The 16,385-nt window shown below is 41.7% G+C and overlaps 3 protein-coding genes across 11 annotated transcripts in view; 2 read left to right on the top strand and 1 right to left on the bottom strand.

Annotated features, from left to right (window-relative positions):
* The window catches only part of cabp7b (calcium binding protein 7b), a 32,816-nt gene extending 28,154 nt beyond the window's left edge, over positions 1–4,662 (top strand). For all 6 annotated transcript variants that reach the window (XM_088281580.1, XM_088281579.1, XM_088281578.1 and 3 more), the window contains 4 exons: positions 2,831–2,974; positions 3,053–3,165; positions 3,964–4,111; positions 4,192–4,662. In XM_088281580.1, coding sequence (XP_088137706.1) covers positions 2,831–2,974; positions 3,053–3,165; positions 3,964–4,111; positions 4,192–4,319 — 533 coding nt within the window. In that variant the 3' untranslated portion in view covers positions 4,320–4,662. The remainder of the gene's footprint in view (positions 1–2,830; positions 2,975–3,052; positions 3,166–3,963; positions 4,112–4,191) is intronic.
* A 2,482-nt stretch (positions 4,663–7,144) lies between these two features.
* Positions 7,145–10,540, bottom strand: zmat5 (zinc finger, matrin-type 5). Its single transcript, XM_088281598.1, has 6 exons — positions 9,616–10,540; positions 9,329–9,518; positions 9,174–9,236; positions 8,996–9,076; positions 7,422–7,530; positions 7,145–7,352 (listed from the first exon to the last, which is right to left on the bottom strand). The coding sequence occupies exons 2-6, from the start codon at positions 9,453–9,455 to the stop codon at positions 7,214–7,216; spliced, it is 519 nt and encodes a 172-aa protein (XP_088137724.1). The 5' UTR covers positions 9,456–9,518; positions 9,616–10,540; the 3' UTR covers positions 7,145–7,213.
* ttc33 (tetratricopeptide repeat domain 33) lies at positions 9,815–15,891 on the top strand. 4 transcript variants are annotated; one of them, XM_088281595.1, is made up of 5 exons: positions 9,815–9,858; positions 10,209–10,485; positions 12,159–12,240; positions 13,052–13,183; positions 14,942–15,891. In XM_088281595.1, the coding sequence occupies exons 2-5, from the start codon at positions 10,271–10,273 to the stop codon at positions 15,308–15,310; spliced, it is 798 nt and encodes a 265-aa protein (XP_088137721.1). In that variant the 5' UTR covers positions 9,815–9,858; positions 10,209–10,270; the 3' UTR covers positions 15,311–15,891. The 4 variants fall into 4 exon arrangements, with proteins under 4 accessions (XP_088137721.1, XP_088137723.1, XP_088137720.1 ...); XM_088281597.1 differs by having other exon boundaries at positions 9,837–9,858; positions 10,215–10,485; XM_088281594.1 differs by lacking the exon at positions 9,815–9,858 and adding an exon at positions 9,915–10,118 and having other exon boundaries at positions 10,207–10,485.
* The last annotated feature ends 494 nt before the right edge of the window (positions 15,892–16,385 follow it).

The following is a 16,385-nucleotide window of genomic DNA, read 5'->3' as shown; positions in this document are numbered from 1 at the left end:
TTGCTGTATGTTGTCGTAATTTTGCGATGTTATGAAACTTCATCTAAAATGCCACAAAAACGCTTTTAGTTGTTTGCATTTTTACAAAAAAAAAAAGGTTAGAGGAAAAAAATCACAATCAAAAACGAAAGTTATTTTTTTTTTCCAGAAAGTCACAATCTGACAAGAGATTTGGGGGTGAAAACTTTTTTTTGTAGGACAAGGTCAAAAAGTGCCAATTATGAGGGGACAAGTTTTGGGGGGGGGGAGTGTTTTTTTTTTTTGTTTTTTTTTAATAACGTTAGAATTTGAATAAAGCTGTTTTAAAGTCAAAAGATTGAAAGAAAACACGTGTGATGTGTCCAAGTGCCACATGGGCCGCCACAAATTAAAATAATAAATAAATATCCTCAGTGACTAAAAAAAAACAATGTTCTTCTGGAGAAACAGGTCTGTGTTCCTCAGCATATTTGGTTTGCATTCCTTATTGTTAACCTTCGTTTGTCCTCTGTTGGGTTTAATTTTGGGGATGTTGCGTCCTGTTTGTTTTGGATGTCGTTGATTGCAATCTTAGTGCTCATCTTTTCATTTAATAACATGCATCGGGATCACTTGAGTGAGTATATTTAGTTTGTCACACCACATTCCTGATTTTTGTCTGGTTTCGACCTCAACTGAGTTTGTTTATGAAGTCATTTTGGGTAAAAAAAAAAAAACAACAAATATTTAGTTGATGAGGTCCTGACTTGTCTAACGATTCCTGCAGTTTTATTTGTGATTCTGTCCCTCTGCCCTAGTGTCCAACCCATCTCTGTCTCATAATCAGTCTGTATGCCAGTTGTCCCGTCTGTCAGCGGTTGCGCCTGAAACTCCTCCCAGTCGTTTCTCCCGTGTCCTACCCAGCTGTGCCTCGTAATTAGTCTGAGTGTATTTGGTATGCTTGTTTTTGAGCCTTTTGTCCTTCTGTTGTTCTTTTGTTGTTCACCTCCACTGTCCCGCTAGTTTAGCATTAGCATTCAAAGCTTCAAAAGCAACATATAAGAAAGGAACTCCAGTCCAGCAAGCCGTACACTAAGCACAATTGCATGCATACTGCGACAGAAATTAATGAAACGTGTTATTGTCTGTATCAGGGAGCTACTGTACATTGCAGTTTCAGCTGCTTCCTTTAAATATTCATTCCTCTGGGCTGAGAAAAACAATCAGAAATCCAGCGGACACCACCGAGCGTGTTGAGTGAATTTATTTGGTTACTGGCACCAGGTCATGACATTGAATCAAGGTTGGTTCTCAAAGGAGATAACAACACTCCAGCCACGCCGCCAGCTGTAATGTAGACAGATGCACTTTGTGTGCTATTTGTGTGTGTGTGTGTGTGTGTGTGCGGAGCAGAGACCATATGCGAGTGAGTATTGTTGGCTCTAATTGTGTGACGCTACCCCACGTGTTTTAAAGTAACAATTGTTTGATGGATTAGAATTGGTTTCTATTCCACTTTTCATAGCCTAAGACATATCCCATGAGACATTATCAATAAGATAAGTGTCTTTCAAAAATATAAAATTAGTTTTGAACAGTTTGATGTTTAAATATGCAATGTTATATTCAAATTTAATATAAAACAGTAACACAAACATCTAGCATACCATCATTTGATCACAACTAGCTAGCTGGTGGCTAGTTTGAAAAGCTGACATAGCAGTCAGCTTCTTAACTCTGCCTGCCATGTTAAACGGCAACAAAAAAAATAAATGCATAACTGCAACAGAAGAGCCAAATCAGTTCTCGCTTCACTAATAATTGGTCGAGACTCCCCGTCTTCTACAGAAATATGGTACAACACTAGCCAGTTTAGCATAGCACAAGAAGCTAACGTAGCAGTGTACGTCTACCCTCTGTGATCTTGTAAAACGGCACAAACAAATGATACAAATCAATAATCATTTAGTCACAAAAAACTGGTCCACTTGTTAAACTTTCACACACACATGAAACAGTCTATCCTTTGATAACAAAGCGAGCTGGCAGCTAATGAGAAAAGTTAATGAAGCGTCCTACATTGTCACTCAGTGTTCCTTTTTATCAGACAGCACAAACATAAGTCAAGGTCCAACTAAGAACTTTATTCACAAAAAGTTTTTCAACTTTTTTTTTTTTTTTTAACACAAACACATGGTAGCGTTCTTGAATTTTGATCACGAATAGTAAGCTTCCAGCCAGAACGACAAGCTAACAGCAGTCCATGCCCACTTCTTCTTCCCTGTTGCAAACAGATAGCCTATGACACTTAAATCAAAAAGACTGTCCGCTTTTTGCGCTGGAAGCTTTTTGTTATCACTTCAAAGAGAATATTGGGATGCAGGTCGTTGGAGCAGCACAGCCGACAGGAGTGCTTGCCAAAAGGCACTTAATGAAACGCCCGCACTGTTGGTCTGCCCTTCTGTCGCAAGCAATTGTGCTTAGAGCGTCTTTGTTTGGCAGCTTTTTGGCTTCTTGGCTATGATGTGTGCTCCTGCTAGACTGGGCTGAGATCAAACATAAGCATAAGCCTCTCAGAAAAAAATCAATCAACTTTTTATTTGAAGGCCTTGACACAATGAAAAGCCATTTCGGGTCGCGTGTCTTGCTGTGCGTTAGCGTAGCAGCTGTTAGCATATAAGCATTTTGGCAGTTTTCATTTGTCATAGTACAAAACAACCAAGATTAAAAATGCTGGTAGAGCTGCCTTAGTGCCTTTTGTACACAGCTTGTTTTCTGTTTGTTAATAATTACACGTGTAGAGCGAAGAGAGAACAATCCCGTACCATCCTGGATCAAAATAAAAATAAAAATTCTGTTTTTTTTCCGTTAGAAATCCGAGAGGCGTTCAAAGTGTTTGACCGCGACGGCAACGGCTTCATCTCCAAACAGGAGCTGGGCATGGCCATGCGTTCCTTGGGCTACATGCCCAACGAGGTGGAGCTGGAGGTCATCATCCAGAGACTGGACATGGATGGTGAGGCTCTTTCAAAGTTTTTCAAGACCGCATGTAGTCACGTCATGTACATGTGTGCCTGCGTGTGTGCGGTCGCAGGTGACGGTCAGGTGGACTTTGATGAGTTTGTCACGTTGCTCGGTCCCAAACTGTCTGCGGCCGGCATGCCGGACAAGTTCCACGGAGCAGACTTTGATTCTGTCTTCTGGAAGGTCAGTCAAGACACAGTACCAACACTAGAAACTGTATCACATTTGAATTATAAATCGTTTGCCAATAACAATGAACATTTTCAATGGGAAAAATTGCTCTGAATCCAATTAAGCATAGATGGGCACTTCACCCTATTTTACCGGACTGGCCTCCGTTCTACATCCTCGACCTGGGCACCCTTCCATCCTGATGAAAAAAAAGAAAATCGCCCTTTGTCCTCGTTCGTCCTTGTCCTTTTTAATGCGCTTCCTTCCTTGCAAAAACCACAAGAGCTAAATTTCGCCATAAAAACGGATTTGTACATACATTGGACGCTTTGGACTATGAGCCGTGGGTCTCCACATTATTAAATGGGGTATTATCTAGATTATAAACACTGGTAGAGACTTTTAGCCCACAAAAAAAACGGCAAACAAAGATATAGTTAGAGAGCGTACCACAACCATTCTCAGACTCTTGTGGTCACACAAGGCAAATTGACAGAAGAGCTCGGACCTGAAGAGATTGCTGTATTTATTGCACTTTATCCCTTTGCTCAAGTGAAAGACAACTGAAGATGCTTATTTTGGTTCTCAATTGCTTCTTCACACAGCCGCGCGGATTGCTTCAGTATTTTTGCTCACTGAATCTGGCTCGCTTGCCCTCGCTCTCAGACGAAAACCCATTCCGACCTTGCTTGGTCCATCCTTTTTTTAAAAAACTACTCGTCCTCTGTCGCGATGGACCGTTCCGTCGCAGGGACGAAATGCCCATCTCTGCAATTAAGTAAGCAAATATGTTTTGGTCACTGCAATCAGTGCGACATGCAGAAGCTGACGGTGGATGAGCTCAAGCGTCTTCTGTACGACACCTTCCGGGACCACCTCACCATGAAGGACATTGAGAACATCATCATGACTGAGGAAAACCATCTCAACAGCCCCGAGTCACACGTGGACATTGACAGTGTGTATCTGCACACACGCACTCACACTCCCATTATTGCCACTGTAAAAGTGCCTCAAAGTGTCTGGATGTTCCCACAGCGAGCCCCACGCAACAGGAGAAGCACACGTGTGTGCGCAAGAGCCTGATCTGTGCCTTCGCCATCGCGTTCATCATCAGCGTCATGCTCATCGCTGCCAATCAAATGCTGCGCAGAGGAATGAAGTAACCCGCCTGATAACCAAATCTTTTTTTCACATTTTCACCAGCTTGTGCAATACAACGAATGATGTCACCCACAATAACCGCCGCAGGACAAAATGAAATATTGTGTTGATAATCAATGTCACTTTACAATAAGGGTACCGTTTCAAAGGCTTTATTGATGCTTCCTAAATTGCTGACGAAGCAGTTGTTAACACTTCATAATGACATGATAAGGACAACGAGAGCGACATCCTGCTTGCCAAATAGTGAGACTCATTTCGCTTTGTAAATACTTTTAAGTAATGGGCTAACCCCAATAAGATTTTAGCGGATGTTATTAACGATGTAACATTGTACATGGCCGTAACTGCAAGTAGTGAGCCAAAACTTAAACCTGCTGTAGATCAGTTATAACTTTTTATTAATCACTAAATAAAGCATATATATATATATATATATATATATATATATCTCAGTGATATATTACATTGACATTTATACAGTTGGTTTTATGTGACTTATGAACAAACCCTTTCTTAAATAAAGTACACTAAAACTAATGAATTAATTTAAAAGGATTTTTATGACATTTACGAAGCATCTAAATGTGACCTATGAACAACTCCAATTTTGGAAAAAAAAAAATTGGGGGTGAAATGTCCTTTGAAAGTTTATTCATGATTTATGAAGGATTTGTAACACACTTACTAGTCCGTTTGAAATTCACTTCCGAACAATCATCTCATGAAATAACCTCAAAATGTCTAATTTTAAATTTTAAACAACAAAATTGCTTTATTTGTCTTCAATTTTTAATGGGGTATATATGCACCCTATGATCAAAGTGGACTAAATCTATTGTATTCCACATAACTGTTTATTAATATTTTATATAGCATTTTTAAAGCATGTAACTGCATCAGTGCTTATTTGTTCAAATGGATCGACTCATTTTAAATCCATCTTAGAACAAAGCCGTAATGAAGCAATTGATAAAGCATTAAGAACCCTTTTGATTCTATTCTCATTCCAAATGAGCACAAATGACAAATTTCTGACCTAACTGTGCAACTTGTCACCTCTTTGTAAGTGCACCCTTATCGTAACGTGCCACTAGCATTCAACGCAACCTTTTCATCATGACATCCCTGGAACAAACATCCTCAAAAGGAAGCAGGCCCAGTAGCAAATTGTACCACAAAAAAAAAAAAAAAGACGTGAGTTTGTTACAATTAACCTTGCTTTGATTTGCTTTGTCATGCAAACTGACAAATATTTTTCACTAACACGATGAATATTTTTTTTGGGGTGCAAAAATGCTACTGAATTCCTGGGTGGGAAGACCACCACTGAAGTGTGCAATATCATAGACGCAGATTGCAATTATGAAGCAACGTATGCGACGTGTGATGATGATGTCATTGATGTGTGTGCATGTAGGACAAATTATGCAACAACTTTGATGTACTGATCATTTATCCACAAGGAATCACTTGAACTCGTGAACAATCATTTGTTGACATATCATGGAGGAAAATGATTTCACATAGGCCACGCATATATTTTCTTACTGGAGAACCTAACACAGTAGCTCTGAGGCAGATTATTTTCTAAAAAAAAAAAAAGAAAAGCAGAGGGAGGGAAACTGCATGTACTAGTATACTTTATCCTCACTAGTCAAGCAATTCAGTGCACTCGTTGAACATTCTTCCTTTTTTGTGTGTGTGACATTTCGAGTAGGACATGCTACTAGTGAGGCAATACTATGCACTAGACTATTTGACAAATGTGCGCTACTAGTACGACTAGTAGTACACAGCTGTCAATTAGTGGACAGTTTTGCCTTACTTGTGACTAAGGCCCAAACGATTAATTGGCGATATTAGCTCGCTTAAAATCAGCAAAATATTTTCTGTTGTAAATATTAAAGGACAAAATAGTCAAATGCCCTGTGTGTAATTCAGATTATTGTTTGCAATAAGGGACCAAAACAGATTATATAATTATATATTTTTTGTAATTAATCTGACTATTAATGAGTTAGTTATTGGAACTTTCGGAATTGGCCTTAAAACGAAAAAAAAAAAAAACTGACTGGCTTGTGCCAAAAAGTCCATTCTTTTTACCTGGGCTGAGTGAGTTAAATGTTTTTTAGACTAACTGGACCTTCAGATCCAAAAGTTGAGTTGACGATCATGCACTTTTCAGACTTGAATCTACCTTTTTTTTTTCTCTTCGTCTTAGTTTGAACTTCAACTTGCAATAAAAAAAGTGTACATATGATGATGATGATTGTGGACATGACATTCGCCATTACCTCCTCATGAAAACATATCATGTAAAGTAGCAGGTTTAATGTGAATATACAAAGAGAATAGTGATTGTAACAAAAAATATCAGTTATTATTGTGAATGTTAACGTGTATTTTGTCTTCAATTGTTCCTCAAAGATATGTATGCATCATTTCTGTCAGGTGCCTTTTGTCATAAAATGTCGTATTTAATGTGAAAAGTGTGGAGCACTTTGGAAAAATGTAGTTTTAATGCTGGATCTATTGCAAAATTATCAGCAATATATGAACATGTTCTGTGTGGGTGTGTGCGTGTGTGTGTGTGTGCGTGCGTGCATTTGTTCTGACTTATTTGTGTAAAGTTGACCCGTATCAAGTATAAATTGATGTAATGTAAATGCTGTCTGAATGCGCGACACCCAATAAATGAAAAATAAACAAAGGAAATTATACAATGTGAATACCGACAAGAGAGAGCGAGAAAGAGAGAGATTTTTTTTTGGGGGGGGGGGGGGGGCGGTTCTTTGAATGTCGTTTTAATAAAAAGGCAAAAATCTTACGATTCTTTCCAATTTTAATTGAGCTTATACTGTCTGATTGACCGCCGCATCAGTATGCCAATCAGTCATCCCCAATCCGCGTTGCTGTCAACGTTCCAGCCTCCCGGAGGAGGCGGCACCAGCGAGGGCGGAAGGTCCGGAATGGAGAAGATCAACGGTGGGATGTCACTCTGTGTCAGGTCCTCCTCCCGCTTGTCTTGCACACTGGACGGATGAATAATTCAACTCGGGGGCCATTAAGCATGCGCGGGCAGCCGTGCGAGTGGTTCGTACCCTTTGCTGGCCGAGCCGCTTCTCCTCTTTTCCCTGATGGACAGCCACATGTCCACGTTGGGTTCTGCCTCGCTCAGGTCCTGCAAGCCCTCCGAGCGCCGTCTCTCATCTGCGAGACAAAGTCATGACTTATTTATGCATGTCTGGACCTGATTTCCTAACACTCCATGGCATTATATGGAACAATTCCACCTCACTACTCGTTAAAATGACCATTTATTTACTACAGAGAACATTTAGAATAAAATTAACAGATTCCAATTTTTGACTAGTTGTATAACCTCCTATAACATTCCAGGTCCATCAATTGTCAGTTGATGCCGGTGTTGGTCTCCTGAGGTTTTTGCTTGTAGCATGTCTCGTTTCTCTTTTTAAGGGTGCCCTTCGTCATCCGTCTTCCTGCTTGCCTCCAAGTGAGCTGCTGTATCCGCTCCATCAACGTCTCTGGGGGGTTTGATGATTGTCACGTTGTAAGACCCCTTTTCGACATGTCCTCAGTTGTCTCCTCAATTGTGTCATAAATTTTACTCCCATCCTTATGTCTAACCCACAACCCAGCAGGGAAGAGAGTTTGGAGCGGCATGTGGTCATCTTTCAGAGCCTTGCAGACCTCTGCATACTGCCTTCGCCTTTTTAGGATCAATGGTGGATAGTCTCGGACCAGATTGATGTGGTTCTCTTGCCATTGCAAATCCCTGCACATTTTACAGAGTCGTGTCTTCTTAGTCATGAAGCTCGGGAACTTGACTATAATGGAACGGGGCGGCACTCCCTCCGGTGGCTGTGGCCTCGTTGACCTGTGCACTCTTTCGATCTTCAAGTCAAGGTCAGTCTCACTCACGCCGAGGCCTTCCCGAATTGACTTCTCCACAAACATGACCGTCGTCTGTGAATCTGTCTCGGCACCCTGCTACGTTAGCGCTCCTGTGTGTCAATTTCAGTAAACGTCATTTAAGTACAGTATATGTGACATTTTTGCGTGATGGTGTTGTGGTGTGAGATTTCTCTGATTCGCTCACCTAGCCTCAATAAAGGTTGGGAAACACTGCATTAGACAACCAAAAAGGCAAAGGCGGCAGCGACATAACTTATTTACAAACGTCTAGACGATATTTGTCTCACGTCCTTTTGATTTGACAAGCAGTGCGTGGTCTGCGGGTCTCCTCATATTTTTCTAATCAAGTAACAAATCCCCACAAGGCACCTTTTATGGTAAATATACATCCTGGGATGATGTGTTGCGCTGCCTAATTTACGGCGTTGGCTGCAGAGGGAAGAAGCCGTGCTACATCATGTGTGCCTCTTTCTACAAGCAACACTGGCAATTTGAAGACAGAGAAGGTCAGTTTTAAACAACAGCCAACCAATTGTGGATTTTTTGTGTATTAAAAAACACACTTTAAACATAGACAATTATTATTGGCAGTAGTATTAAATATAAAAAGTATAATTACAGTAGATCGGTAGGTGAATAGGCAGAAAGACTGACAGATATACAGATGGCCGATAGTAAAAGAGTGGCCAATTTTTTTCTTGACGTAGAGAACAGCAGCCTCATGTGGTGAGCCACCTACCTTGCACCTTCCTTTGTAAATTGAACATTTCTGCCTCAGACATGTGAGAAAACCTACAACTGGGGCCAAAATCACAAATGCCTGAAACAAAAACGAAACATTTTATCACTCACATGCAGGCACATTAAAAAATATTTTCAGGCTGCAGTTGACAGCAAGAACAGCGTTGTGCTTTTACCTCTTTGGAGGAACTTCCTACAGGGTTTCTTTGCCTGTTCGTCTTTAAAAATGTCTGCATAGCCTGAAAAAAAAACGAAGTGTAGTTTAATTTAAGCCCACGAACATGATGAAGAGGCAGTACAAACGCAGCTAGGCCAAATCGTTTACGTTTACCTCGGAAATGATCGAACCAGGCCTTTTTAGCTCTTTGGTGCTGCACACCGAACAGATGTTTTTTCCTGTTGTGCATGTTGTCCTGGAAGGAGCGCTCACAATAGTCACAGTAGTATCGTTTACCCATGACCTCGCCGTTTTGTTTTTCCGAATAACCACCACCAGTTGCCGTTTACCAAACAAACAGCCCCTGCATCACATAGAAATGGACATCATTTTCTTTCATTTTTATCCAAGTTTGCTCCATTTAAACAACATAGTGGGGAGACCACATGCGAGTTACATACCTTTTCGAAAACTGCGCTTTACCACGTCAATGCGTTTTTTACTGGAAAGTTAAGAAAAAAATCAGAAGCACTATATCCGCGCATTAATGAGATTTTTAACTGAAAATTAAAACAGAAAACAGAAACACGATGTACACAAACATCGGCCGTGTGAGGTCATAAGACGTGGACTCGGAAGTGAGCCTTTGCGCAAGCGCAATGACTACACTAAGATGGTGCTGGAAAGGCCGTTTTCCTCGTATTGTAAGTACTGTATGATGGTTGATGTGTAGCGTATGATGTAATGTGGCTTCTTGGGTCGCCATCTGAACTTTTTTTTACATTTCCTAATAATTTCCTAAATAATTTCCTTTACATATCCTCAAATGAACAACGGTCGCCTCTTAATTACGTCACCACTTTCTCCAGGTCTGACTTGTCGACGCCTTCTTCATCCAACTCTATTATGAGTATTTACAGGATGTCATGATTACTCGTGCATTTGTTTGACCACCGCTTCCAAAGTGTGTGTTAACATTTATCGATACACATGATCATGTCATATGTAGCTGTCTTAATATTTAGTACGCGTCTATTTTCTGTTGGTTTGAGAGGAGCAGGTTCCGCTGTTAAACCGTCCACACCGACCATATAACCTGACTCTGGTACCCGGGACATGGCGTCCTTTGGCTGGAAGAGGAAGGCGGGCGAGAAGGTGTCGAAATCGGCGGCTCAGCAGTTTGAGGAGGCGGACCGACAGCGGCGTGACAGCGACGGCCAAGTGGACTGGCAGCAGGCTGTCAAACGTCGCCGGGAGATCCTGCTGGAGGAGTGCGTTGCTAAAAGTAAGAAGCTGAAGGACGAAGGCGCCGTGCTGGCCGAGCAAAGCAGGTTTGTTCTACTGTGGGTTGTTGTTGGAGGTGTTGTTGTTGTTGTTCGAGCGTGCGCTTCTAGAAAGTGGTCAGCAGGTGGCGCCGTCACAAAGAAAAACGTCCACAAGCCAAACACGCGGGACAGTGGTGCCTTGATTTACGAGGAATTGAATTGCTTATGAAACACAGGAAGTCTGCCATTTTTCTGTGAAGCGGCTATTTAACATTAATTTTGATGTCCCCAAATACCCTCGCCGAGATTTTGTCCGGTCGTGCCAGTCCGGGATGCCTCCCGACTACATTACACAGTTTCTTTTGGGAGCCGTTAACTGATGTTTCCAGCAGGGTAGCTGCCCCTTATGACGTAATTCAAATTCCTCAGCCAATAGCCCCGTGTGCCCTCCACAACATCCAATGCTGTCTGTCTGTTGCCACGGGCGACGCTTTGTAATTGCATTTGCACGGATCTGATGCCTGTTAATGGCACTTGTGGGGTTTTAGATGTGATCTGAGCGTGGTCAGATGGGTCAACGCTTTTCACCTCCTGCAAGCCCGATGACGCACTGAAGTCTGTGGACCGTCGTTATCTCTCCGGTTATCAGGATCTGCGCCTCCACAGATGTTTAAACAATTGTTTTTTAATAGGGCTGACCAATTAATAGTTTCGACTTAAGTGCTTTCAAAGTGGTCCACATTTAAATATTGTTTGATGGAAAGTTGAAGATAAAGCCAGAGAGTTGTTTGTATACTTGTTGGCTCATTGGTAGAGTGGTCGTTTCTTGAGGTTGTGGGTTCGATCCCCGCCCATTGCGATCATGTCGAACTATACTTGAGCAAGATACTTGTACTGTTTTTCCTCTCTGTCAACTGTGCACACAGAAGCCTATTAGTATGGACCTTCCACACAGGCTTCATCAAGCACAAACATATTTCTTCATTTCCTCACATGGTGCTCTGGTGGTTTGCTGAGAGTTTCAACACTTCCACTTCCTTCCTCCTTTTTCTCTCGAGCCTCTTTACCGGCCGCTGTGGGTCGGCCAACGGTTCACCCGGATCTGCAGATTGATTATCATATCTTGGCCAAATTTGAAGTTATTTGGGTCTATTGCAGCCATTTTACCAACATTTTGGCCATTTTTGTGTATCCCTCATGATGAAGTTGTTTTTCACATCTTGCCCAGTTGAAAACTCATAAACCAATGCTATATTTGAAAATTCAGCCAATGAAACCATTTGTACTTAAAAACATGAAAACTGTAAGACATGTCTGTAAAGAGCAGACTCGCAAAAACAGTCTCCTAAAGCTAAGCTTATGATGAAGTCTGGCATTTTGGTTTGAAATGGACATTGTAGTTATTTGCAAATTCCCAAGTGTCCTTCAAATCTTACCTTTGTGTATTACACAGGTAGGCGCTTTGTGAGTGTATATTGTGTATATTTCAACATTATGCAAGACGTATCTATCGAGAACAAGTGATATCATGCAAGGCTTAACTGAGTAAACATGTAGCTCTTTTTTTAGCTTACATAACACAAGTCAAACATGCGTGTGGAGACACACTGCTTTCGATGCAAATTGTAAATCTTGTTGCGTTCAGTGTTCTCAAACCAAACAATAACAATTCTAGCAGGCGTGTGATAGTAAAATGACAAAATCTTGTGCGTGTGTGTGTGTGTCTTTTCCTTGCCCAGGCACCTAGAAGCCATTAAGAAGTGGGATGAGGCCATTCAGTTGACCCCAGACGACCCGCTGCTGTACGAGATGAAGGCCCAGGTAAGCTAGCAGACGTGCTGTGAGTTACACGAGCAGGATTTCAGAGCCAATCAATGGGAAAAAAAACAAAGCCAAAATTTACATTTAATTGACACCCATTGAATTGCATTGTGAAAATTTTTTTTAAATATTTAAACCCTAAAAACCTCCCCAAAACGCTAATAAATAATCAAGGCATGGAAAATTGGTGGGCTCCAAAAGTAAACAAACCTTCTTTGCATGTCAATTTACAAAGACGGAGCTAGTGAGAAAATGGTTTGAAGGAAGAATTCTCTTCCCGTGGTGCTGTTGCAAAGTCCCATTCACTTGGAAACACGTCTCTTATGGCGATCCTTCTTCTTTACCGCGTTGGTTGGAATGTATGCAGTGTTAATTGAAAAGATGTGATGTACACTTGGATGGGCGAGCCAATCGCAGCAGTCCATGATTTACATTTCAACAGCGATGTTGCTTAGAAAGTAGAAGACTTAGCCATTCCCTCCATGATAATGTTAAATATTAATTCGGGAAATAGATATTCATGAAATGCTTTACCCTTAGTCATGGTACATGTAACATAAAGGCTAGCATATCATTTGCAAGTGAGCCGATCTGCGCTATGAGTGGTTCTACTTGTCATGACTGATGCTGATTGACTGACAGTGTGCGATTTGAGTCAATATGATCGTTCACAGCCTGATATCTCCACAGTAACCCTGCTGGATCTCTTTACGTCTGCGTTAGTCACTCGCATTTGACCAGCTGTCAGTTTACAAGCATTGTGAATTGGCGGAGTGCGTGATTTGCTTTCCCGCTTGGTGTCGGACCGCAGGTGCTGATGACACTGCAGGAGGTCTTCCCCGCCGTCAAGGCGGCAGAGACTGCGGTGAAGCTGCGGAGCGTGTGGTGGGAGAGCTGGCAGACTCTTGGCCGGGCGCAGCTGAGCATGGGAGAGGTCGACATGGTGAGTCACGATTGCCTCAACTCCGAAGTTTGACCGCTGTGTGCGTATTGTTATTTGACATGCAGTATGGCTACAATAGGTCGGTATGGTTACTTGACCGGATGTACTCATTTCTTCGGCTAAGAGGGAGGCTGGGGCGGGGGTTGATTTCAATACAGTGCTGTCATCAACTATGAGTTACCGCAACTTATGTCACTTAATTTTTGGTCAACATGATAAGCAGTTCAGTTGCATGCAAAATCAGTTTACAAAAGTTTACTTGTTTAAAAAAAAGTAACAGTATCTACCTGTTATAAAATCCTCAAAGTCATCCAACACATTTTCAGAAGGAAAATAACATTCTGTCTCTAGAGTGATTTTAAAATAACAGTTTTCATGTTGTCAGAGCATGAGCCGAAATTAGAAAATCTTGTTTTGTCTCATTTGTACCTAACTGAAATGCTCCCATGAAAATATAGGTGGAAACTATGTTTTGAGCAAAAAAAAAAGGAGATGACAAAATAATTAAAAAAAAAAAAAAACAGGAACACTGTGCCACCTTAAAATTGGACACGATGACGTGAATGGCATTTTAACAAGCCGTTAAGATCAGTCCCTTGCGAGTGTTTACTACAAACATCCCAAACACGCCCAGCACCCACACCCAACACCCGTAGCCAATATTGCCGCCAAACATGTCGCAACTTGAATATAATGGGCATGTGTGTGTGTGCGTGTGTGTAAAACAGAAGTTGCAAAAGTACTCAAACTCTGCACAAGTAGAAGTAAAGAAACATGCGTTGAACAAAAGAACGAAATAGTCTAGTAGAAAGGGTGTGCAGCACAAAGAGTGGAGCACCACATATAGACAGACAATATAACAAGTCACTGACATATACTTCTTCTTCTGCAAAATGACTGCTGAATAATGAGTACAGCAATTTAGTCATAGTTGTTGTCAAAAAAAAAAAAGAAAAAAAGAATTTTTTGTGTCTGTGTTACACTGACACCTTCTGGTCTGCATAAGTTGCACATACCAGAAGGAGCCACAATGAATTCATCGTGCTCAAATTCCATTTTATTCACGTTATTAGTATATTTTCATAGTGCTTTAGTGTTATTTTCCTTACTAAAAAACACATTCTAAAAAAAAAAAAAAAATTGGCGTGAATGATGGTATTTCCATTCATTTTTAAAGGGGAAAGCCGATTATGAGATTCGGATTGCTTATAGTTGTGTGTGGTCACGTAACAAATGAAACTCGTATTTCAAGGCACCACTGCAATACTTGGTTACTTCCCACCACTGCTTTGAAAGTTACACCTCACCCGAAATGAAACAACCCCTCTGTTCTTCTTGTGCGAGCTGTCTTACGGCCGAGACAATAGGAAGTGGTGAAAGTCAAACGCAGACACACCTCACGCACAATGCACTAACTGGGAGTGGGGGTGCGAGAATATCTATTTTCAACCCAGGCATGCCCAGTCGTGTTCCAGGGTTTTGTAGACTTTGACACGTCTGAGGGGAATCATTCCGCTTGTGTCACTTTTGGCATTCTTTTTCGTAATGTCTCACTTGTTTGCTCCGTGGTGTTCTGTTTTGGAAATGTTAGAATCAGTTGTCGTCATATCACGGCGGGGCCATCAACATTAAGCCAGGGGCGGAAATTGCTGAATATTTTTGGATGTGGGCAGCACGGCAAACAAGTGATTTCTACTTTTGCCTCATAATTTGAGCAGATTTGAGGTCCACACTCAAGTGGTGGGTTTTGGTGTACAGGCGCTGCGGTCCTTCCAGGTGGCGGTCCACCTGCGCCCGTGGGAGAACGCCCTGTGGCAGGACGACCTGGCATGGGCGCGGAAACTGCTCAAACAGAAGACGACCACCGCGGAGAACTTTGGCCGTCGGGAGGAAGCCAACCGGCGGATCATGGCCGCTCCAGAACTAAACGGGGACTTTGACTTCGAGTCAGATGAGGTGGTGGCAGCGTGCGAGGCCGTCGCCCAGCAACAGGCGCGCTACCGCAGCCTCGGACCGGCTGCCCTGGTGGTAGACGCTGCGGGGTATGTGCTGGAATCGGGTGAGACAGCATCAGCGGATGCGGCAGAGCTCTCGCGAGAAGACTTTGTGAAAATGAGAAGACTCTGAACTGGTATGCATGCGGAAGTAAGTCAACTTATTGACTCTGTGTGCACAAACAACATACCATCCCATGGAACTGGAACCTAGGCACACATTTTACATTTAAAAAAAAAAAAAAAAAAATCTCGTCACACACTATCAAGAAATAGAGCAAAATAATATCTGCTGATGAGGTAATTTTTACCTTCTGCCATCTAGGGGAAGAACATTTAACTGTTCTTCCTGTCACGATACACCCATTGCATTTTTTTTTGTGGTGGGGTGGTCGCATGCTTACCATTGTTCCCAGGACAAAAGAGTCATGTAGGTTGTTTTCTCAGAAGCAATAAATCAGCTGATTGCTTGTGTAAACTGGATTATTATTTTTTTTTTTGCCTCAGCTGTAGGTGCATTCATTGACTTAATAATTAATGTTTATTGTGCGATGATATTGGAAGGATTTCCTGATTGATATGTGATGTATAGATCACTGAACCATTTCAAGCCGTACATTAAGGCACCGCTGTATTGAAATTCAGCAGGTCTTCGATTTCCTGCCAACATCTTATATGAAGTCGCTCTCGCTTGGACAATAAAACAAAAACACAGAAAAACGACTCTTGGCAGTGTTTTCCAACTTTATTGTTGCTTAAATTTTGTACAAGGTCAAGAGTGGTCGCATTTTCACGTGGTTTCTTTCAAATGTCCATTTCTCCACAATGACAATGGCGTTAAGCAAAGAAATACAACACACATCAGCTGAATCACACCAACGCATGTCCCGGTAAAATGGCATTCCATGAATGGCAAAAACGAACAACTCGGAGAGGTTTCATTAACATTGCGACCGCTCAGCCCCGCAAGCCGTACGATTGGACCTCAAAATCGCTGCAACTTCTCACAGAGAAGACCATAACGTGCACATTTACATACGCAAAATAAATTAGCTTCTTGCCACAGAAACATTCACATTGTAATAGCTTACATTTCACGTAGCTAACACTCTTGAAAAAGTGCCTTTGTAGGAATTTTTGGAAATGGAATAGGATTGTGTTTGTATTGATGAGCCCGTTATATGTTAGCGTTAAGCTCACTGACTTGC

This window comes from Idiotropiscis lumnitzeri, chromosome 18 (genome assembly GCF_059441095.1).
Source record: "Idiotropiscis lumnitzeri isolate Australia: NSW breed Sydney's pygmy pipehorse chromosome 18, RoL_Ilum_1.0, whole genome shotgun sequence".
Classification (NCBI taxonomy): Eukaryota; Metazoa; Chordata; class Actinopteri; order Syngnathiformes; family Syngnathidae; genus Idiotropiscis; species Idiotropiscis lumnitzeri.
This window is presented reverse-complemented; position numbering and strand designations above follow the sequence as displayed.

Bases quoted from the DNA above. Each gene is read 5' to 3' on its own strand.
- zmat5 (XM_088281598.1), bottom strand. From the start codon at position 9,455: ATGGGTAAACGATACTACTGTGACTATTGTGAGCGCTCCTTCCAGGAC. The intron at 9,237-9,328 runs GTAAACGTAAAC...TTTTTTTTTCAG, and splicing joins CTGGTTCGATCATTTCCGAG to GCTATGCAGACATTTTTAAA. The intron at 7,353-7,421 runs GTACGAACCACT...TCATCCGTCCAG, and splicing joins AGCGGCTCGGCCAGCAAAGG to TGTGCAAGACAAGCGGGAGG.
- ttc33 (XM_088281595.1), top strand. From the start codon at position 10,271: ATGGCGTCCTTTGGCTGGAAGAGGAAGGCGGGCGAGAAGGTGTCGAAA. The intron at 10,486-12,158 runs GTTTGTTCTACT...TTCCTTGCCCAG, and splicing joins GTGCTGGCCGAGCAAAGCAG to GCACCTAGAAGCCATTAAGA. The intron at 12,241-13,051 runs GTAAGCTAGCAG...GTCGGACCGCAG, and splicing joins TGTACGAGATGAAGGCCCAG to GTGCTGATGACACTGCAGGA.